The sequence below is a fragment of the Alosa alosa genome, chromosome 1, assembly GCF_017589495.1.
Source record: "Alosa alosa isolate M-15738 ecotype Scorff River chromosome 1, AALO_Geno_1.1, whole genome shotgun sequence".
In the NCBI taxonomy this organism is placed as follows: domain Eukaryota; kingdom Metazoa; phylum Chordata; class Actinopteri; order Clupeiformes; family Clupeidae; genus Alosa; species Alosa alosa.
In genome coordinates this window covers 20,530,252-20,553,136 of record NC_063189.1, presented here as the reverse complement: position 1 = coordinate 20,553,136, position 22,885 = coordinate 20,530,252, and the positions used below count along the sequence as shown (strand labels likewise).

The following is a 22,885-nucleotide window of genomic DNA, read 5'->3' as shown; positions in this document are numbered from 1 at the left end:
TAAATATTCTGTGATTGTGTGAGTGTGATTCACTGATATTAACATTAGCTGTGCTAGAGAGACTTGCATGCATGTTACAAGGACACTGGGCCATGTCATGTAAGGAACATGGTACTGGAAAAAAAAAAAGAAAACGGAAACATAGCCTACATTGCAGAGCCACTTCAACTTTATTGATTTATGGTAAATAAATGTTACACTACTGTGCCCAGCCCCATGCATTTCTGACGTGACGATGTAAGCACGTTAGCAGCGGTTAGCTAACTATGCTAACGTTAGTTATCTACAACTCTCCACCAAGTGACAATCATATTATACACAATGCTGGCAATGCTGAGAACAATTAACATCTTTGTTTATCTTACTTACATTGAGTTGACTGTGTGGCTTAATCCACAGACGTGGTGGAGCACTGTTTCATTATGGTTTGCTAAGGAGTAACCCTTTACTTAAAATAGTGGAGAGCTGGGAGGAAAGAATTTAATCTAATTTAACATAATTACAGAAAACTTAATCAAGATTTAAAGGCGTTATTCTGTGTATCGGTATTGCCTTAATCTCACACGTCGTTTGGCCGTCCTTTTCAACTCGCATCACTAAAAAAATCCCATGAAACTGGACAAAAATCACAGCTCCCAATGCATTTCTATGGAGCCAAAGTTGACGGAGTATGCTTGCCTGCGCGGAGCTACTGGACTGCCATTGGCTCGTCTGCGTTCGATGGGCGGGGTTTTGCAATTGGTCAAATAAGGAAGGCAAAAGTCTGAAGTTTTCACAAGTTTTCAAACCAGTTACAGTTTTCGATCACTCACTATATATTTTCATATTTTAAAGCAACACCAAAGAGTTTTTGTACCTTAAAATAATGTTTCCAAAATCGTTTTAGTGTTTCATCAACTCGTAACAGGGTGACACTTGCATCTGATGTCGCAATACGTCGTACATTCATAAAATCATGCAACATATTCTACCTTGTCTGTGGACATTGTTATTTGCTAAGCCGGTGCTGGATAAACAAATAGTGCATGCGACAGAGGAAAAGTTCTTTGGTGTTGCTTTAACAATGGAGATAAAACATCTGTGGACAGGTCTAGAAACTGGGCCACTGGATTACTTGCCCTACCACTACAGTCAAGCACAGTCAAGCAAGAACAGTGACTTTGGCTTTGTCGTGCAGACATGCGCACGCACACGCACGCACCGACTCACCATGCAGGCCTTTGGGCAGCTCCATGCTCTTCATAAGTCCCTCTGCGATGTCATACACATTCAGGCCGCTGAGCTTCTTCTCCCAGAACAGCTTCGCAACACAAGCAGAGAGAGAGAGGAACAGGTGATGCTTGGTGCGACATGATGCCCACTGCAAGCTCAAAGACATGCCACAGACAGACAGGCAGACATCCCGTTCTTCATCACTCCCCTCTCTCCTCTTCTTCTGTTTCTTTTCTACCAAGCCAACCCATTACAGATGCCCCCCCACACACACACACACCCTCTGTCACCTTGGTGATTTCTCTATGGGCTCTGTGCACTAGCTTACTTGAAGTCGGCAAACCAGTTTCCTATTCGTTGACATCGCTGTTAACAAGCACCTGAAGAGAAGTGCTTCCAAAACATGTGCTCACCGAAAGTCCATCCCTCCTGATTTTGTGCAGCTACTGCACGTAGGCAACAACAATTTGAGTGGGACACAGTAGTGGTCCTTAGAGCCAAGACTTGCGTACAATGTATTTCTTACGTTTTGTTTGAACTAAAACGCTCATCTTCTAGTGCCTGTTGACAGCCATGTCAACAAACAGGAGACTGGTCGGCCGACTTCAAGTAAGCTAGTGCCATTCCAAGGTCATAGCTCCAGACTAAGGCTGCTCAATTATGGCAAAAACATTTATTTTTGTCAATATTGAGATCACGATTTGTCAATGTTTTTGGAAAAGTCATCCATTCTCTAAAATCATCCATTTTCTTTCCATGTGTGCATTGATAACCTAAATACAAAATGTTGTAAGAATATATTTTGGAAGGTAAGTCACTATCATATTTGGATAAACTAACTCTACCATCATTGGCTTATGTAAAGACATGTATACTTATGGGACATTTACTGGGATGCAGAGAGAGCAGTTATATCCACCAATAGGTCTATGTTGTAATAGGTCTACAGTGTTATAATTGCCCACTTGGTTATTGGCAGGAGAAATTAAGCCAATGCCATATCTGCTGTAGAATGCCCATGTGGAAAATAATGTTTATATGTATGCACACAGAGTTAGACCAGTCAAATTTTAGGCACACTGGTGCGACCAATAAAAACTAGGCAGATTTTAGGTCACATTAATTCTTTCACACAAACAGATGGGCATTTGGGGGCGTTTTTGAACCAGGTACGCCATGTAGTTGGAGGTGCAAATAAACGCTGCATCGCCATTGAGATCACATAGTAAGGAGCTGGCTCAAGGGTTATAAAAGTATTCGGTCATGTTTAGTTGTATAATGCAAGCACATAGCCATCCATGTGTGTTTACTTCTGGTTCCTTAGCTATCATTTCGGTACCTATAACTAGCTGTTTGACGTCATTAGAACACTAAACATATCATAGGTGCCGTTAATCTCTTCTATGATATATTGCTATTGTCTATCCAAAGCAAGGTGCCTGTTTCGAAGTTAACAAAAATCTGATATTGTTTGCACCTCCAAGTGGTCTGTGACATAACTTTGTGTGAAAGAATAGCACTCTGGAGCCCTGAAGGTGTCTCTGAACATCCATCCTGGCTGATGTACTACTGTAACACAGTGGAACTGTCAAATAAAATAATCTGTAGGTTTGAGGGATACCTGTCTTGGCTGCTCAACAGCTTTTTGGGTATCAGTCTTCACTTTGTTGCTGGGGTGATTGGTCACTTTGGTAACAGGCTGTTTGAAGATAGAGGCGGTTTGCCTGACTGGTAGTGAGGTATTCAGGTCAGGCTTGCCCTTCAGTGAAAGAAAGAAAAAGAAGACAGATTGATATATTGTGTAAAATGTTTAAATTATATCTGATCTGCAAATGAGGCTCATTATGCCAAAGATCACAGAAATGTTGGTAATTTCATAAAGCACAACATTGTCATATATTTGTATGTTGTTATATTCTTATGGTAGTTTCTAGCCCTGTAAAGCCCACACAGGTGAACCATACCTTGTTCTGATTCTGGTCGTAGCGGAGACGCTGTCGGTTCTTGTTGAGCTTGCTGAAAATCATCTTCCCCGTGCGGAAGTCAAAGGAACTCAGGTCCATGGAGTTTCCCAGGTAACGAGCCAGCTGTGGTTTGCTGCGAAACTTCTTTCCAGTGGGACTAGTGATCAGGGGACCACAAAAGGAGAGTGCATCACCAAACTGTATAAAACATGTGGATGTAGCTGTAGGCCTGTAGCTGCCCGACTGTCCAGAGTGGACCGTAACTTTGTCATGTTTTTACACATAACGAATGCAAATGTCACATATGTGGTTGAAGTCCAAGATGACCAAGTAGAGTTACACATTACTTTAGTCCATTAATCGTTGCTCTTGTTTCATTCAACTGGTATATTTCAATCGAGAGACGTCAGTAACTTTCACATCCCTTAACTTCAAACTTAACATTACAGCAATATTCTATACTATAGCAGAGCTTAACAACATGCACTTTTTGCGCTGCTTGGGTTCATAATCAAAATCGTGATGCGTGTTATAAAGTTACATTACATCCGGACAGTAAAGCTAACCAGCAAGTTTGCTGTTATGGTTCGTTCGCTAGCTAGTCATCAAAGCTAACACACAAAAGAAGTGAAACGTGTGATCACAAGAAGTTGGGGAGCCACGCGCAACTTACTGGCTGAGAGGCTGCGCAACAAATAACTTAAATGTGGTTCAATATTGCAAGTGGTAAAGAGAAAACGATTTATTTTATTTTCACATGTGCAGTCTGATTAGCAGCGGCAGCCAGTCTACAACTAGCTACCCAACAAGCTAACTAGTATCCTAATCTTTGTTATTATCTCGGAGATACAGCACGTTGGCTAGCTTGCTAATTCGCTAACTTCCATCTGGTTGGTTTAACGTTAACGTTAGTTGCACATAATGCATTGTGAGAACAATTACTAAAAGGGGGTTCGGGATTGTAGTAGTAACCCATTATTACCAGACTTAGCTACTTTTTAAAACATTGTTCAGTAGTTATTTTAACCCACCACATAGTGGCTAGCAATGGCTAAAGGATTAGCTAACCAGGCTAAAAAAAATAATGCCCCCCTCTCTCCCTAGTTCAGCGGCCATCAAGCAGCCTACCTAAAATAATAGACATCGCTTTTCCCCGCGGACAACCCCGACTTTCTGGTCACTTCTTCCCTTTTCCAACCATTTGGGAGAGCCGAACACTCCCACCTTTTCCGCTCCATGTTTTCTTCGTGGGTTTAGGCGCGCCGAGGTTACAAGTGTGCGGAGAAATGCGATGTCCCACTTTAGTTTACCACACACGCACTAGTGTCACCTTTTAGGACACTCCACTCCAGTCTATCCCTCCAGCGTCCAATGAGTGTCGCTATTAAGACAGGTTTCCCAGAACCGCATACGACTCGGAGGCTTCAACCATTATAGTAGTAGCAAAGGGCAGCTCCACCGCTCTCCAATGAAACACATGCAGGTTGGCAATTTCAAATCATGCACTGTACTTCTACCCATGGGAATAGTAATGTACATGTAACATCCTAATAAAACAAAGAAGTTACATCGTGACCTCACAAAAAAGTGTTGGTTTGACTGTCAAGTTGTCCTGGATGTGTAAGCTACTTGTATTTTGTTCAATTTATATGCAAGGAACAAAACGTCAGCATCTTTTTTTTGTTACCTTTAATTAGAAGAACCATAGGTCAGTTCCATAAATGTCAATGCAGACAAAAGCAAACCAATCATTCACAGGAAATCAAAGTTATCTGTGAGCTTATGGAAGAGGATGCAAGACTTGAAACAGTGTCAAAACCCCATTCACACAGGACCTGCAGTCACTCATTCACTCACCGCTGACTGTAGTACCTTGCTCCCGGACACTTAAACTGAGTACCAGCTAATACCTCTAGCCTGAGAGCAGCCATTTTTGCAAAAGAACAATGCAGCAACAGCCACCGTCTTGTCTGATCATGGAACAAACAAAAAAGGTCTAAAATTAACATTTTAATGGAAAATAAGAATAGGACTGTACCACGGGAACACTTCCACATCAACAATCACAACCACATCTTAAGATGTATGGCAACCAAAAAAAAAAAGAGTACAAAATGGATTTATAAATATTATATTATTCAATTGTGTGGAGCATGCCACAATGAGGCATCACAGATAGTCTGATCCACTTCCTCCGCTGAAGATGAGGAGTCTAGGCGCCCGTCAGATGTGGTGATGTTCTCAATGGAGGCCCGGCCTGAGAACATATGAGAACACAGACAACCCTGTCAGCACCCAGCTGCGGAATAGGACTTGTTTACATGAAGGTAAACTACTACAACTACTTCTGGAGTTCATAGATGACCAACTATCAAAAACAATATCAAAGTGCACAACTGGCCATATGCTCTTCATGAAATACTCTTTGATTTGATTAAGTGAAAGGTTGAGATGGGATTTCAGAGGAATACAAATATGTTCATGAGCAACATGACCCATCAGGATTAATAAAATAGGCTAGTATTAATTCAATCAAACGCAGCGCCACACCATGGGATACCATAAGCAAGTAAAAAATAATAAAAAAAACCCTGTAAATTGGATATGGCAATGTTCTCATAATCTACATTATGACAAGACAATCAGATGTGAAATGGTCAACTTAAGATCAAGTCTGACATGACTTTGAACACAACTGAATCTCTACAAACCATAACTGGTGTAATTAGGTAACTGCATGTCAGTTAACCCTTAGAACCCTAAGCTGTTTTTAGGGCATTTTCACTACCTTTATTCATAAGGATTTATTCTGGTCATTGTAAGTGCCACACACACGTATTATATATTGTTTTTTTTCCCAGCAGAGTCTAGGCTATCCAGATCTGCCATCATTTCATGTATTAGTACTAGCATTGATTTTTAAAGAATTAAAATAAAAAATCATATTATAAAAATTCTTATATTTTGACCTGTATCTCACCACAGCAAGCTCATAGCTCTACATGCATTTCATGTGTGTGTAGGGCAGACTGTCCTGAAACGGGCAATATAATTGCCATGTTGGAGGGATACTCTGGGGCTGAGCAATTTACAGAAATTTGTGGTGTGTGATTTATGGAAATAAATGCCATTTTTTATTTAGCGATGAAAAAACGACCATTCTGCGCTCTATATCTGTGACCATTTAACTGATCTGACCTGACTTGACCCAAGTTTGCCTGTTAGCATGTGTGACTATGGTGTATGCACTCATGATGATTCTCAACTTTTTACTGCATTGCCATGAACAAAGTAAAGGCAAAAAAGGTGTTTCTTTGTTGAACAAATTGGGATGCAATGTGAGCCTTGAATTGGATGCCATGCAGGAATTTGTCCAGCTATATGAAGTTATTATTTTGCGGTCATTTCGTCTGTTTTATAACCCAGAAGGATGTATTTGGTATCAAATGATAGCTCGGTGTCTCCTCTTTCATCTAACATGCGTGGCATATATATCCGATCACTGGTCCATGGTAATTACTCCGAGTAATGGGTGTGCAGCGTTGGTTTGTGTACATGGCGTTAATATTTTCCAGTCGCCGTCTGTTTTATAAGCCCTGTTTCTCCTCTTTCATCTGATCGCTTGCCATATCTATGCGATCACGGGTTCGCGAAGTAATTCAAACGAGAGTAATTGGTGCGCCAGGTGAGCATGAGAGAAGTATAGACTTTAAATATGATGCAATTTTATTTAATTTCATGATTTTTTTAAATTTTCATACTTGATCGTACTGACAAGTGTGTGGTCTCTTTGGAAAGCCCCACTTCTTCTCTGTCATAAAATAAAGGTCTCGTTGTGATGAACAGTCGCGGAGCAATGTAACAGAGAAGAAAGGGTGTGTTTTTTGACGCACTTTGCGTCAATCGGGTTCTAAGGGTTAATGATCAATTTGATGTGGTACATCTCTAGATAGTAAATATTAGTAGAGATATTAGGGCAAATGTACACGTTAACAGAAAAATCCCTGAGTGAAATCAAGTCTCAGATTTGGTCAGCACCAAATATCCCACTGAAAGCACTTAGCATTTTCTTCACGAGTCCCTCGAAAGACCTCGGTTGGATACCCACACAGTCAGCCTCCTAAACAACACCCGTGGAGATGCTCTAGTCGTCCTTCTTAAATTTCCCGTTGATATATGGGACGTAGTTCAGGAACAACTTCCAATCTGTGAAATGGATGAGCGCGACTCCACCAACGCCGCCCCAGACTGCCAGTGTGGGGGCCCTGAAGGCAAGAGGGAACACCATGGCTTAAATCAAACTGACATACTGTAACTAACCAATCCAACGCCGTTTTCTACTGAAAACGTAGGCCTACAACGTCTCATGTTGAAGAGAACATGTTCCAGAGAATGACATTGCCATCAAGCTTTTTAAAGCTATGCTTGGTATTACACACAGCTAACTGCTGTTAGCTTATTCAATGTCAGTTTGTTTACGTTACTGATTATCTAAAGCAGTCTGTTAATGTTAAACGCCCACCACACATACACTTAAATTCACAGTATACCCAATGCTGAGTATAACACAACCCCAAATTGAACAACTAAATTAACATTAATGGAAATATTGGCTAACGTTACTTGGTCTGGTCTGCGACCTTCCTAACCGTTAGCAGTGAAATAAGGCCAGAGTTTGTTAGCATAGTTCCGTGACTTTACAATGCGTTTCTGCTAAGCTAATTTTAGCTAGGTCGAAACAAGGGCACCGACTTTGAAATCTTTAAAATACAGTGGACAAAGAACAATATATAATTTTCCCCCTACACCTTACCACGTCCTGGCGATAGCGATGTACTTCTCTCCTATTATTTTACCGATCATATTGGACCTTTGATTGTGACCCACTGGGTGAACGTAGCCCTGCGCAGTCAGCGACAAGCTTCTTCTTCTTCTTCTTGTGGGGTTTATAGGAGGTTGGCATACACACGGTTGCATTTACCGCCACCAACTGGACATTTTCATAACTACAGGTATGGAGTTTCAACGGAGGAGTGACAAAGAAAATAAATAAATAAATACATAAATACATAAATACATAAATAAATAAATAATAATTGAGGAAAATAAAGGAAAAAATAAAAAATAAATAAATAATACTCTAAGAGAGTAGCATTAAATAATTCCTAACAAAAAGCCCTGTGTTCTTGAGAAACTTAAATACAGATCTCCAGCAGAGAATGTCTAATAAGGGGAGAACTCAAGGGGGCAGGCGAATTCCCGGAAGTAGAAGAATCGACGTAGGCTGGAGGGACCACCTCTCTGCTAACTCCCATAGAAGTCCATTCATTCTAGGATTTTTTTGAAATACCATAACTTCATATAACATATATCCTGTGCTGATATTGTAGCTTTTGTGTAATCAACATAAACACTACAAAGGCAAAACAGACTCCACTACCTCGTCCGTAACGTTGGTTACCTGTAAGAAGAATGGTTAGCTTGTTGGGTTGGAGGGAACTAGCTTTGGCGTAATCTCTCTTTTCGGCCCGTAGGAGATCACCATATTGTTTGGATAAAAGCTCAGTCCACCTTACTGTCTATGGACGGTAACTTCGTAAGCAAAACCTAGCATACACGACCGTATGTTAAGGTAAAGCATTACACAGAGGCAACCTAATAATAATTAAAAAGTAAACCTAATTAAAAAAAAAAAAAAAAAAAAAACGGCAGTAATCATTTCAGAGGTTTTCGATGGATTGACCGTAGGTCGGAAAAGTGGAAAGAAAATAGCTTCAAGGCTATAACTTTTTTGTTTTGTTTTAGCATGACTGTTTTTGAAGATGATCATGTATGGTAGCTTCAACATTAACATGACTTGGTGAGGATGATAATAATAATACATAAATAAATGTTTAACTTTGATGACTTTGAAGGCGAAGGAAATGTGAGAAGAATTTCTGTGTATCTATCATATGAGTTACAAGATTCAGTTCTATGGCTAACGTCACAAAGTTAAGTGTGAGGCTGCGCAGTACTGGGGGGACCAACTGAAAAATCGTTCTATTTGACTCAGTGCCCTCCCATTGAAAACGACAGAGTCTGTTCGTCCATTTCTTTTACTGTCTATGGGAGAACTGCCACTCTCGGAAAACTTCCGGTTTCTGAACTGGTTGCAGTTCCTTCTGTGGTTCCACATGAGGGCGCTCGTCCACGAGTGCAGAATGCATGGAGGTCTATGGAGCTGTACCAAAGTCCTTTTAGGCCAAGTCCCTCCACTCGGCGGCCATATACCAACGTTTTATGGGCACTCATCGGGCACAGTCTTTGGGTCGAATCCGCGGCGTCGCTAAGGCTTCCACGACACCAATCTTGCTCCAGTGGCGAGATCACAACACATGATTGGCACGATGTCTTCACAACACACCATATGATTGGCTCAATGTATTCACATCACACCACAGGATTGGCTCAATGTATTCACATGTCGACGTTTTGCCGAGGAAGGGGTGGGATATGTGTAGACAACGGCCATATTGGCGTGACAAACTAGCCCCATGCATTTCTATGGAGTATTTTTTGAGTGCTGTGTCTCCACATTAGAAAGTCTCTGGCTGTACCCCTCAAAATCCACTTTTCTCGGGATATAATTTTTTTTCAAGTAATTTGAGTATTGTATTCGAAAGGCGAGGCAAAGAAAATACACTTGGTTGAGTATTATATTTTTTAAAGTCACTTAATTGTTCTTAAAAGCCTTTCAAATGTGTCAATGACGTCATTCATTAGCACAATGCTAGCGTGTAATGTGCAACAACGACCCAACCTGTAAGAAATCAAAAGGACATAAGTACTCGTTCATTCAACTTTTGACCTATAACCCATGTTGAAGTTATACAAACTACAATCAAATCTGAGATTTGTCAACGACAATCAGGTGAAAGAGACCATTTTAGCCGTCTAGCTCCATTGACTCCCATTCATTCTGCACTCATGGCGATCGCCCCCAGTGGAACTCTGGTGGAACTGCATCCAAAATTCGGTACAATGGGACTTAATACGGAGTGGCAAGGCTCTCCGTAGACGGGCTCTGTCTCCAGGCAGACGGCACAGAGGTCAGCGACAATCCACAAGCACCGGAAGTTAAGTAGGGCACTTGGGGGATGCATTAAAGTCTACCGTCTATGATTAAAGTGCCCCATTTGAAGTGAGCATGACTGCAAATTGGCATTAGTAACAGAAACAGTAACTTAGAGACAGCAGATTTGTCTTTTGTATATTTTACAAGACTTTGACTTTAATCAAAACGTATTGAAGATAGGCCTATGCAATTGTATGCATCCTATAGAAAATCCCTTTGTAAATTGTTGTCCATTTGTTTCCAGAAGCACTTTCTTCACACTTTCCACTCAGACCTGAAAAATAACTATTCGTTTAATGCTTATCAAGGATTCTGTGGATTGTGTGAAGATAAACACCCTGACTGGGATTGTCCATATCGTTGGATCTTTCAGTAAGAATGTGATTACATTTAGGCTTGTTGATCTCAACTCAACTAATTATATATTTAGCCACAACAATTTACTCAGCAGAATCCATGTTTGAATGAGTTTTGTGTTTTGGTCTTCACTCATAAGGCAGTTTTGGTACAGTATTATCGTAGCAGTTTACACGTACGCTACAACAAGTTGTCGCCCAACTTTGACACCTTCCGGCGTTTATTTGTGACGTGTACTACATACGACGACGGCCATGTGAGGAGCAGGCAGGAAACTTCTAGAAACATTGTTGAAAATTAGCTAAATAAACGGTATACATCAATCTAGTTAAGAAACAATCCATTGCCACAATGTCTAGCGAGAAAGGCGTGAATGGGGGTCCTGTTTTTAAGGATATAAGTGCCGAGGAAGATGACATGCAGCCAACGATTATCGAAAGCCTATGCATGAACTGCTACGAAAATGGATCGACTCGACTTCTTCTAACAAGAATCCCTTTCTTCAAAGAAATTATCATCAGTTCGTTTACCTGTCATCATTGTAACTGGTCAAACACTGAGATTCAGTCTGCCGGTCGGATCCAGGAGCAGGGCGTTCAGTACGCTTTGAAGGTGAAGGCAAAAATGGACATGAACCGTGAAGTAGTGAAGTCGGACAGCGCGACCACAAAAATACCAGAGTTGGATTTTGAAATCCCTGCGTTCACTCAAAAGGGCTCTCTTTCGACCATTGAGGGGCTCATCGACAGGGCTGTGGCTGGACTTGAACAAGACCAAGTTGTGCGAAGGGCTACTGACCCAGACGTCGCTGTCAAAATCGATGAGTTCGTTGCCAGGTTAAAGGAGCTCAAAAACGCCGAAAGTGAGTTTACGCTAGTCATTGACGATCCCTCTGGGAACAGCTTTATAGAGAACCTGTGTGCACCGAATAATGACCCAGATCTTACTGTTACTCACTACAAGAGAACTGAACAACAGAATGCAGTTCTGGGAATACAAGAAAATGACATCCTAGAGCAGGAAAAACCTGGTAACGACTTGGAGAGCCTGAGAAATGAGGTCCTGATTTTTAACACCAACTGTCCCGAGTGCAATGCTCCAGCCCACACCAACATGAAACTTGTTCAGATCCCACATTTCAAGGAGGTAATAATCATGGCCACGAATTGCGATAACTGTGGACACCGGACGAACGAAGTAAAATCGGGCGGCGCGACCGAGGAGCAAGGGACTAAAATAACACTTCTCCTGACCAACCCTTTAGACATGATGAGGGACCTTCTCAAGTCTGAGACCTGCAGCATTCTCATCCCCGAGCTGGAGTTCGAGCTGGGGATGGGGGCGCTGGCTGGGAAGTTCACCACTGTAGAGGGTCTCCTCAAAGACATCAGAGACCTCATCCTGAAGAACCCGTTCTCCTGCGGGGACAGCTCAGCTGAGCGTAGCGAGAAGTTAAAATCATTCGCTGAGAAGATTGACAAGATAGTTGCAGGAAAGGAGCTTGCACACCTGGTCCTCGACGACCCGTCTGGGAACAGCTACATTCAGAACGTGTATGCCCCAGAGCCTGACCCAAACATGAAAACAGAGAAGTATACACGTAGCTTTGAGCAGAATGAAGAGTTGGGCCTTAATGATATGAAAACCGAAGGCTATGAGGCATAGAAGTGGCATGGACAAGGGAATTCAGAGCGAAAGGCTCTTAGGCCTATGTATGGGGCGTTTTGTTGTAGTCATTATTTAGCGTTTTATTACCCTTATGGGACTTGACTTGTCATTTTGTTTATGTAAGAAAGTAAAAGCCCCAAGAATAATTTTAAGGCACTTGTTTAAACCACAGAAAATCAATGCAGACAAAATAAACTCTACTTTAAACACTTTATTACATTGTTTTCTTTTTATTCAGGTATACAAGTTCCAAAAGACAGACATTGAAAAATGTATATTTCTGTTATTAAAAATGGCACTTTTATTGCTACGTTATATACATGAATGTTCTCAATAACTACATTTTTAAAGAGTCCGCCTAGAGGCACTGTGAGGACACATATATTGTATTCTGTCCCCAATGCATAAGAGAGACCGCAGATTTAACTTGCAGTGTGTCTTAGGGTACGGAGATGATTGGATGGTATGGTCGGCCATGCAGGTACAAGTGGTGTCCTTCATGTCACACCCACACAAGAGAGCACATATGCCTTTCTACAGCCAATCCTGTTGGGAAATATATTGCAGGGAGGAGGTTCTCCCCTCCCCTCTGTGCCCCTAGGGACACAACGGGATGGCAAAACATGACCTAGTGAGATATGAGAATGTCGGCCAGCTTTAGGAAGAAACCAGCATGATGATTCTCAGAGGCGTTAATAAACAATTGAAAGAGTCAAACACTGTTCAGACTGATGATGGCTGTAGGAGTAACTTGGGAAAGGTGTACCCTCTGTTGATGTGCTATTATCCAGTATACTAAACTGCCAGTAGAGGGCTGCCTTTTCCCAGCAGTAATAATGTGGAAGGCTAAAGGGTTAAAGGAAAAAGGTCATCTGGGAAGGTATACCACCAACACAGCCTCTAAATGTGATTATAGTCAAAGAACACTATACCTGATAGTCATGAAAGCGGTGTAAGAATAAAAGCTGACATTTGTTAAATTGAGGACTGCAGCTAGTGACTGATTTAGAAGCTGATCAGGACTCTTTTCACTTTAATGGGGGACTGAAATTAACTTATTTGTCTGGGAAATGGCGACTATGCTCGGACCCAAAGCAGTCTGCAAGTGACACTGAACCATGGATTGTTCTGAGATTTTTTTCTTTTTACTTTGTGCTTTTAACATTTAACATCTTAAAACCAATTCTAATTCTGCTGCCAACACCATTGTTCAATTCATCAAAAAGTAAGAAAAGAAGCGGATTGAAATCTGTGTCTTTCTTCGATGACTCCAGCTCACTGAAGCTATGAAATGTGTTCTGAATCATCCTCATCAACAACAGTGTAATATTTGATCTATCCCCATCCCACCCCCACAAAACAAACGGAAAAGAAGGGGGGGAGCAAAACTGAGCTGAAATGAGAGAATTAGAGGCACTGGTAAACGTCCACTCTCTGATTCCACTCCAGAACAGAAGTCAGAAGAGCGAGGAGAAGGAGCCTGTCTGCCTCTGATACGAGTCTGAGCTGACCCGGCAGGTCGATAATATAGATCAAGGCCATATCCTCCTCCTGTTCTGTCCAGTCAGTAAGTTTCTTCTCAGGGGTCTGACTGACCCCTAAAGAGCCACACCACCGCCCCTTCCAAAAAAGAGACACAATTCCCCCTGCTGAGGCTACAGCACTGCCTCTAGGGATGAACTCAGAAAAGCATCCGGTCCTTTGCAAAAGACAAGGGCAAGATGGATCTCTCTCTCGCTCTCTTCTCTGCTTCACACACACAGCTCAGACGCGTGCTGGGATCACCTTAAACCCAATAAAAGGGGCATTTATTTATTTTAAGCATTACGGCAATGTGCCAACAACCTACTTTACTGTTGCTTTAGGGGCAGGGGGAGGACATGGGGGTTGACATCTTAATATGCTGGGGCAATTAGTTCAAACGCAAATCAAACCAACGCAAAACAGTGCTACTGCTATTCTGTGGAAAGGTCTGACTGTACTGGTACTGTACTAGTTCCTTTCCAAATGTTAGATTCTAATAATGAGGTTCGTCCCTTTAGACTGGCCAGTCGGTCACCAGTCAACAGCAAGAGCAAAGAGGAACACATTTTGTTCTGGCATCCTTACAAGCCTTTACACATTACATTTTAAACAAATGTAGTTCATAAAAAAAACAATCAGAAAGTTAACTCACAAACATGGAGAAAAAGAATATTTGTATAAAAAAAGGGGGGAAATACAAAGTACAAATTGTAATCAAGTTACATACACATATTGGGTCCACTCATAAAAAAACCCTTTTGCAAATTGTTCGAAAGAAATGAAAAAGAAATGAACACAAAAGAAAAGATATTCTACTCTCTTCTCTTCTCTAAGCTGGGCTGCACAGAGGCGGCACTCTGACCTAGTCCATCCATTCACATGGTGGAGGGAGTTCAGCTCTCCTTCCTCTTAACCCCAAGCAAATAAACGCCCTCAAATCCTCCATACATCATGCCATCTAAGCACACAAGCAGATAAGGAGTACAACTACCATTAAGTCCTACTGCTTCTTGTCGTAAGTTAACAATTCAGGTCTTACCGAAATTTTACAATATAAGGGGAGGGTGTGCATCGTCGTCATGGTGACAGCAACAGTGCAGTCGTTGCCTTGGCGAAACCTATCTCTGCCAACATGCAACAAAAACTGCATCAGCACCCGTGGCCACCTGAGTTGCTACGGCAACATTTCCTTCTTGACCTAGGAGATGGATTCTCACTTATTTGAGCTGAAGTAAGAGGCCAGTCCCTGTAACATGCTTTTGTTTGTCCGGTTAAATGAAGGGTAATTTGTGGCTACGGTCTCGCTCACAGCCTTGAGGAGCCGACTAACCCCATGGGCCTCATCCACACACTCCACGCTAAGCAGTCCAGACCTTAGGCTCAAGGCCCATCCACACCACTAGTCACAACTGTAGCGATAATGAGACCGGTAAAAACTAGTATCGCTTAGTATAAAGTATCGCTTTAACTAATTAGAACAACTACGTCCACACCACATACTGGAACAAAAAAAACATGAAAACATAATTGGATTTTCAATTTTAGAGCGATAGAAACCTGACAGCCAATCAAAATCCATCAAATCACATTAATGAACCGGGTGAATATTCTGGACAGACCCTCTTTATCATTGGCCAGTGTGGACGTTCATATTGTTTCTAAGTAAAGTTGCCTTTATGGTTATAGTTCTTCTTGGTGTGGATGGGCCTTAAAGATGGCCTGGGGACGTGTGGCTCTTGGGGTGGGGGTTGTTCTAGATGCTTCTAGGAGGGTTTATGTCGTCGAGGGGGAGGCCTGGCCTGCATCCAATCCAAAAGCAGTCCAAAGACCCCCTCCTCACTTCTGTGTAACACACATTGCAGTGACGACCTTCGAGGGGAGGGGGAGGTGTGTATGTGTGTCTGTCTGTCTCTATGGATGTTTGGATGCCATAACACAATTTACTACGCCAGTCAGACTCGTTACAATCCCAAATGCACAAACACACACACAGAGACAGTCCCCTCTGCTGCTTTGATGGTGGTGCTCCCTCTTCTAGAAGCCACGTCCACTCTACTTGTTCTGTTTCCAAAAGATCAGAATGTCCTGTTTTTTTGTTAGTTTCTTTTTTTGTGTCTTGCTTCCATTAAGTAAGCAACATTTTTGTTTTAGATTTCATAAAAAAATATCAGATAAAAACTGATCCGTAAAGTCTTCCTCCGGTGTGGCTGGAGTCTCTCAGATAGAGTCATTTTCTGCAGTGGGCAACGGACACCAATATGCCACTGGGCCATAGTTAGTGTGTGTGTGTGTGTGTGTGTGTGTGTGTGTTTATATCTATGTGTATGCCAGTATGAGCACTTGCAGGTGCACTCAATGGTCAGTGTATACATCTACTCAGGGGTATGGTCAACGTGTCAGTTTTGAACAAAAGTGTGTGTGTGTGTTTCCGTGTGTGTGTGTGTGTGTGTGTGTGTGTGTGTGTGTGTGTGTGTGTGTGTGTGTGTGTGTGTGTGTGTGTACGTGTACGTGTACTCTAACACACACTGGGGCAGTGTAGATGCATGTCTGCTGGCTGAGATGATTGCTGTCATTAAGGCCACAGCTGCTCTGTCTCTTGAAGACAACCTGAGGATGAAGAGAAGAGGAGATGAGTGGAGAGCACACCGTTTTCCTTTTCCTTTCAGGACCAAGGTCTAAGTAGCGTAGTAGATGGCGACTACTACGTGAAGACTACTCAACTATGGCTTAAAATCAATAAAGCTAGAAGAGGTCTATACACACACACACACACACACACACACACACCTACCTCAGTGTCACATGTGGTTGCCGGGGTTTTCCTCCTCTCGACGCTTCAGGCAGGCTGCCTTGGGGTTTAAATTCCTCTCTTCACAGAGAGCAAGGGAGAGAGAGAGAGAGAGAGAGAGAGACAGAGATTCCATCAGAACACACACCAGACACATCTGCAGTGGGCATGGGTCAATTTCAAACAGACACACAAGTGGCACGGGGCAGAGAGAGGAAGAGCGGACAGAACAGGGTGCACCAGATATTTGTACTTCTTGTAGGTTAACTTCAGACAGACAGGCCACTGGCTGGGGGCAGAGAGAGAGAAATAGATAGAGAGAAAGGTCTGTGTGAAAGGAGACAGACAAATACATCGGTGGTAGGGAAAAGAGAAAAGAGATGGACAGAGAGAAAGAGAGAGAGAGATGGACAGAGAGAAAGAGATGGACAGAGAGAGCGGTCTGTGTGAGATGGTGAGTACTGGGCACGAGGTGGAGGGGTAAAGCACAGTAAGGGTGTTGCTAAGCAGAAGGGTTTGGACAGAGAAAAAAAGTGAGCTGCACTGAAACTGGGCCAAAGATCCAGACAGAAAAGCACTAAAAAAGTGACCCAGAAACAAAAACAAATAAACAATAATAATAAAAAAACAAAAAAACAAAGTGACCTCAACCGGCCCTGAAGTAGACGGCCAGTCCCAACCCCTCCCCTCCATTCAGCTACTTCCTGTTTGTCCTCACGGCGCTTCCTCCACCCTTTTGGGGAATGGAGGATACAGCACACACACACACACACACACACACACAAGGATGACCTGCATGGTCTGCTGTGTACCTCGAAGAGTAGGCATACAGCCTTCTGTCGGGCTTAGACAGACACACGGACGCACACACAGACACACATACGTGTCTGTGTGTGTGTGTGTGTGTGTGTGTGTCGTGCGCGCGTGCGTGGGGGACTGCGTACCTCGCACCTCCTTCTCCAGCCCCAGGATGACCTGGACGGCCTGCTGCAGAATGACCAGCTTGGTCTGGGCCTTGTCGCTGTGCAGGTGCAGCTGGCACATGCGGCCGAGCTCCTTGAAGGCCTCGTTGATGTCGCGCACGCGCACACGCTCACGGGCGTTGTTGGCCAGCCGCCGTTCCCGCTCTCGCAGCTCTTTCTCCTCCGCCGTCAGAGACTCCTCACACACACTGCTGCGCAGGGGACGCACCCCACACACAGGTCATACACCCACACACAGGTAACATACACACACGCACAGGTAACATACACACATGCAGGCACGCACGCAAAGTAAATGCACATTAGTGCACAAAGAAAGACAAATGCATAAGTTCTGCATATCTATGGAGCACAATCACCCTCACACACACACACACACACACTCGCAGCCGTGAGACCCGTGTTTGTGTGTGAGTAAGTGGGTGGTCCATGTTATCTAGGTATATGTGTGTGTCTATAGCAAATGTATTGAGTGATAACTCAGAGCAGCACCATCTGTAGTGATCTAGAGTGCCCCCCTTCAAGTATGTGTGTGTGCACAACTACATTTATGCATTTGTATGGCGCTTAGTGTGGGCATTTTTAAGGTATGCATACATGTTTGACTAAGTGTGTGTGTGTGTTTATGTGTACATGTCTGTGTGTGTGCGCATGTGTGTTTTGAAGACGCAACCACAAGAGTGGTGGAGGAGTGGAGCGGGAGGAGTCTGACGCATGGCTCTGCCATCTGTCTGTCCATTTGTTCATCCAATGGATCAAGTCAAACTTTCTTCACATGCAGGAGGACCAACAGAGGAGAAAAGACCTTCTCTTTTTCATCTTTTGCATTTAGAAGACTGTTGAAGTGTGCCTTTGTGTTGGCCGTTTTATCGATTTTGTTCTTCTGTATTACAAAGACATCACTGCTTCCCAGAGACTTTCACTCCATTTCAATGAAGTTCCGGTCAGCTGTAGGGATTTCAGAGTGTTGTTCCCCAGGGTCTTCATGATTTCTTCATCTTTTCCAGGAGTCTGAACAGGGGGGTCTGACAGGACTGTGCGATGGTCTACCCAAATCTGATCCCACACTGGCATCCTCAGCTACATCAATCCAACATCGACCCTGCACATATGGAACTGCTCGTCTACCTCTCAATCATGCTCAAAAACCCGTAACGCCTGAGACACACACCTGCAACAGGTGATTGCAGGTGAGCGAGTGAGGGGTGGGGGGGTCGGGTCTGTCAAAAAAGCGAAGGAGGGGGAAAATGAAAGCAACAGAAAAAAAGGACAGCAAAGAAAACAGACAAAGGGAGAAAAGGGGAGCCTGCTGTCATAGTGACTAGCCAATGGGAAGCAGGGCGACTGATGACCGAGAGGAAACAATGGGTGGGGGGAAGGGGGTAGACAGACAGACAGACAGACAGAGAGAGAGAGAGAGAGAGAGAGAGAGAGAGAGAAAGAACGAAAGAAAGAAAGAAAGATGAGGCGGAAACCAGATTTGAAACACATCCCTGTGTTAGTGATGTGTTTCTCTGAAACATGGAGGTCAAAGTATCTGCTACACACAAGCAAAAGAACAGCAGCGACGAAATACGAGAATGAGAGACAGAGACCACAAGTGAGAAACACCGTGAGAGAGTGAGAGGGAGAGAGGGAGAGAGAGACAGCGCTATACAGGTAGCTGTATAAAGGAATGAACATTTCAGGTAAACAGGTTAAACTTCGCATAGCATGCTAACACAGATAAGCGACTGCAGCACAAGCATGTGTGTGCATGCGTTAACGAGTGTACGAGTGCGTGGTTGCGTGAGAAAGCGGTTAATAATGACTACTACTGCACCCCTCTTTACCAGCTTGCAGGTCTACACTTAACATGCGGGCAGTGGAAGTATAGATGGGCCGGTTTGGGTTTTACAATGTCCATAGGGGCAAGGAGTGAGAGTCGAATAGGAAGAGAGAGGTCTTTACACTTCCACACATACTGACGACATGGTTGACTGGAGGCATTAAAAAGCTATGTGAGCGCACCTTAGGAGGATTACAGTGGCTGATGATTTTAGGGGAGCAGTTTCATAGAGTTAGTTTACAGGTCATTAGTCCTTTTTTAGTTCATTAATCTATGAAGTCCTGTAAAAGTCTTTACAGTGATGACATTTATAAATAATCTTTTCGAAGAGTTTGACTTGGACAAAATGAGAAAAGTTAGCATGGAAAGGAGAAGAGGATATAGATGACACGAGTAAAGCGGAGCACATGAGAACACAATGACCTGCACATTTAGTGCTGCAAGCAGTTTATACACACACACACACACACACACACACACACACACACACACACACACACTATAACAGGACTGACATGCAACATTATGCAAGGCTCTCTCTCTCCCTTTCTCTATCTCTCTCACACTCTGTCTCTCTCTCACACACACACACACACATTTAACAAGCTACCTGAAATGTGTTGCTACCTTCTATTCAGGCTAAGATAGAGGAAGGCCACAAGACAGGACAGGTGATGTACAGGCAGAGTGATAGAACAAGAGGACTTCAGTGTGGAGTAAGAGAGGGGCTGCTTTGGCCATGACCCTTCACCCCTAATTGCCCCCACCCCAATCATAGTTGCCCTCTGGGCTCTGACCACCCCCAGATCTAATCACACTATATACTATGACGCCTTACATGTGTGTCTGGGACTGGCTGTTCTTAAACACTACTGTGACCCCTTACGTGTACGAAGACACTTATATGTGTGAGACAGGCTGTTCATAGAAGCTACTGAAACCCCTTCCATGTGTGTAAGAGAGAGGCTGTTCATAGACGCTGAAGGCTGGTTAGTGCCATAGTCACGCTCCACCTCTGATACGCTTTTAACTAAGCCAGTAAGTGCTGCAGTGTTTGAGCCGTTAGCCTGTTGCTGTTGCGGGTGGCTGTCTGTCTGTTTGATGCTGCCGTCTGCCTGACTGACCTCGGACCTGCTGCTCCAGGTTGAGGATGACCTGCACGGCGTGCTGCAGCACCAGAAGCTTGGTCTGCGGCTTGTCCTGGCCGGGGCGCATCTGGAGCTGGCACATGCGGCCGAGCTCCTTGAAGGCCTCGTTGATGTCGCGCACACGCAGGCGTTCCCGCTGGTTGTTGGCCTGGCGCCGCTCCTTCTCCCGCTCCACCTTCACCTCCGGAGGGAGGTCCTCGTCGTCCTCGTTACTTTAACACACACACAAGCACACACAAGCACACGCACGCGTACAGAGAGACACACCACAGAGGCTCAAATAACAGAAGCATTGCGCGCACACACAAACACACACGGAAGATGCTTGTACAGGTGAAACGTTCAAGTCCCAGTGGCTCTCATGGCGTGTGGCTGCATTTGCAGTATTACACACACACACACACACACACACACTCATAGAGACACATCACAGAGGCTCAAATAATGGAAGCAATGCGCATGTGCACACACACACACACACTCCTCAATGTGTGTAAGATGTTTGTAAGGGTCCCAGCGGCTTTCATGGAGTGTGGCTTCACTTGCAGTATATCTCACACACACACACACACACACACCTATTATACACTTTACACAAAGTCAGATCATATCATATGGACGGGCATTGGCTAGTGTAAGTGTATTTATATGCTGAGTGCGTGTAAACTTACTCAGCTCCTGAGTCTGACTGGGCAGAGTTGCTGTGTAGGGTGAAGGGTTGATCTCTGAAACAAGTGTGACAAACGGGGCAGTATGACAACAGGAGCGTGTTACACACGCGCACACACTCAACCCCGGCTTCTTAAACAACACACACACACTCAACTCCCGCTTCTTAAACAACACACACACACAACCCCCGCTTCTTAAACCACAAACACACACACACATACATATATATACATACATACATATATACACATATATAAATATATATACACACACACACACACACACACACAACCCCCGCTTCTTAAACCACAAACACACACACACATACATATATATACATAACCCCATATTAAATAACCACACACACACACACACACATACATATATATACATACATACATATATAAATATATACACACACACACACACACACACAACATACACACACACACACACACACACACACACACACATATATATATATATATATATATATATATATATATATATATATATATATATATATATATATATATATATATATATATATATATATATATATATATATATATATATACATACACACACACACACACACACACACACACACACACACACACACACACACAAGGTCTTATCTCTAACCTCACATACATGCCATGTTTTTAAGCTACGTATACTGTACAAAGTCATAACACATTATGGCATACCTGTCAACATTTAGCTTTCCAAAAACGGGAGATTTTTTTCGGGGTTGTCAGTGTTTATACCGAATCTGTGTTTGCATATTTAATACGTTTCATACACGTGTTTCAACACTGCATTTCGGTCGTTGCTTTTACCTTACCATTACCTGACGCATGCCAGTTATGTATCCACCACCAGCTACCTGCCTGCAGCCTACTTCGCCTAGCCTACTTCTAAAACTCCAAAGCTGCTTGCTGTCAGATTTGGAACAAGTTCAGTGTATCAACAACACTCAATAACAGTTTATGTGATGTGTTAATCAATTAAATTCAACAATTTCACAACAGCTAGTTCTGGAGTAGGCCATTCAACTAGCCCGCTTGCTTACGACGAGACTCATGCTGCGCGCACCCGCTTCCTTATTTGGGTTTCGGGTTGCCAGGTTTTAGCCTATGACAAAACAGTTGAAATTGAAGTGATCGTGTATGTGTAGGGTGTATTTCATACACAATCTGGCAACCTGAATGGATCAATGATTTTAAAATGAAGTTTGATGGCCATGCAAATTACGGGAGTTTTCCGGGAGAAATAACAAAACGGGAGGGTGCTGGGAGATGACCTTGAAATAAGGGAGAAACCCGGGAAAAACGGGAGTGTTGACAGGTATGCATTATGGGCCTAGGATGTATGTGTGTGTGTGTGTGAGAGAGAGAGACAGACATCACGTGATGAGAGATAGGGCGAGAGTTTGAATTTAAGTAATAAAGTTGTTTTACATGAAGCATTGTGTGCGTTTGAGTGTGTGAGAGAGGAGATTACTTGATAAACAATCTAATGAGTTTTGTGTGAGGTTTTTCCATCCCTTTCTTCTGCCACAAACTTCATGGCTGTTTTGAAAGTAAGAGATTTAGCTCATAGGAATGTTTAAGAGATGGGA

At 43.2% G+C, this 22,885-nt stretch overlaps 4 protein-coding genes across 6 annotated transcripts in view; 1 reads left to right on the top strand and 3 right to left on the bottom strand.

Moving 5' to 3' along the window:
- The window catches only part of LOC125301077 (methyl-CpG-binding domain protein 3-like), a gene marked incomplete in the record, with an annotated part of 15,559 nt that extends 10,805 nt beyond the window's left edge, over nt 1-4,754 (bottom strand). The window contains 4 exon segments of the mRNA XM_048253344.1: nt 1,210-1,300; nt 2,834-2,971; nt 3,177-3,333; nt 4,401-4,754. Of these exon segments, the coding sequence (XP_048109301.1) occupies nt 1,210-1,300; nt 2,834-2,971; nt 3,177-3,333; nt 4,401-4,414 (400 nt within the window).
- Nucleotides 4,755-5,173: 419 nt separating this feature from the next.
- Nucleotides 5,174-8,140, bottom strand: LOC125301086 (cytochrome b-c1 complex subunit 10-like). Its single transcript, XM_048253356.1, has 3 exons — nt 7,990-8,140; nt 7,285-7,441; nt 5,174-5,433 (listed from the first exon to the last, which is right to left on the bottom strand). The coding sequence occupies exons 1-2, from the start codon at nt 8,037-8,039 to the stop codon at nt 7,321-7,323; spliced, it is 171 nt and encodes a 56-aa protein (XP_048109313.1). The 5' UTR covers nt 8,040-8,140; the 3' UTR covers nt 5,174-5,433; nt 7,285-7,320.
- A 2,717-nt stretch (nt 8,141-10,857) lies between these two features.
- Nucleotides 10,858-12,532, top strand: zpr1 (ZPR1 zinc finger). The gene has a single exon (XM_048239374.1). It carries the CDS (start codon nt 11,002-11,004, stop codon nt 12,313-12,315), a length of 1,314 nt encoding a protein of 437 aa, XP_048095331.1. The 5' UTR covers nt 10,858-11,001; the 3' UTR covers nt 12,316-12,532.
- The window catches only part of LOC125292160 (transcription factor E2-alpha-like), a 41,256-nt gene continuing 30,885 nt past the window's right edge, over nt 12,515-22,885 (bottom strand). For all 3 annotated transcript variants that reach the window (XM_048239365.1, XM_048239352.1, XM_048239360.1), the window contains exons 18-21: nt 21,261-21,314; nt 20,566-20,801; nt 16,634-16,711; nt 12,515-16,449 (exon numbers count right to left, since the gene is read on the bottom strand). In XM_048239365.1, the coding sequence (XP_048095322.1) occupies nt 16,641-16,711; nt 20,566-20,801; nt 21,261-21,314 (361 nt within the window). In that variant the 3' untranslated portion in view covers nt 12,515-16,449; nt 16,634-16,640. The remainder of the gene's footprint in view (nt 16,450-16,633; nt 16,712-20,565; nt 20,802-21,260; nt 21,315-22,885) is intronic.

What these genes read in the sequence shown, in the direction of transcription:
- zpr1 (XM_048239374.1), top strand. Translation starts at nt 11,002, where the DNA reads ATGTCTAGCGAGAAAGGCGTGAATGGGGGTCCTGTTTTTAAGGATATA.
- LOC125301086 (XM_048253356.1), bottom strand. Translation starts at nt 8,039, where the DNA reads ATGATCGGTAAAATAATAGGAGAGAAGTACATCGCTATCGCCAGGACG. An exon ending in ATCGCTATCGCCAGGACGTG is followed by an intron (nt 7,442 to 7,989) that starts GTAAGGTGTAGG and finishes TCTTGCCTTCAG; the next exon opens with GGCCCCCACACTGGCAGTCT.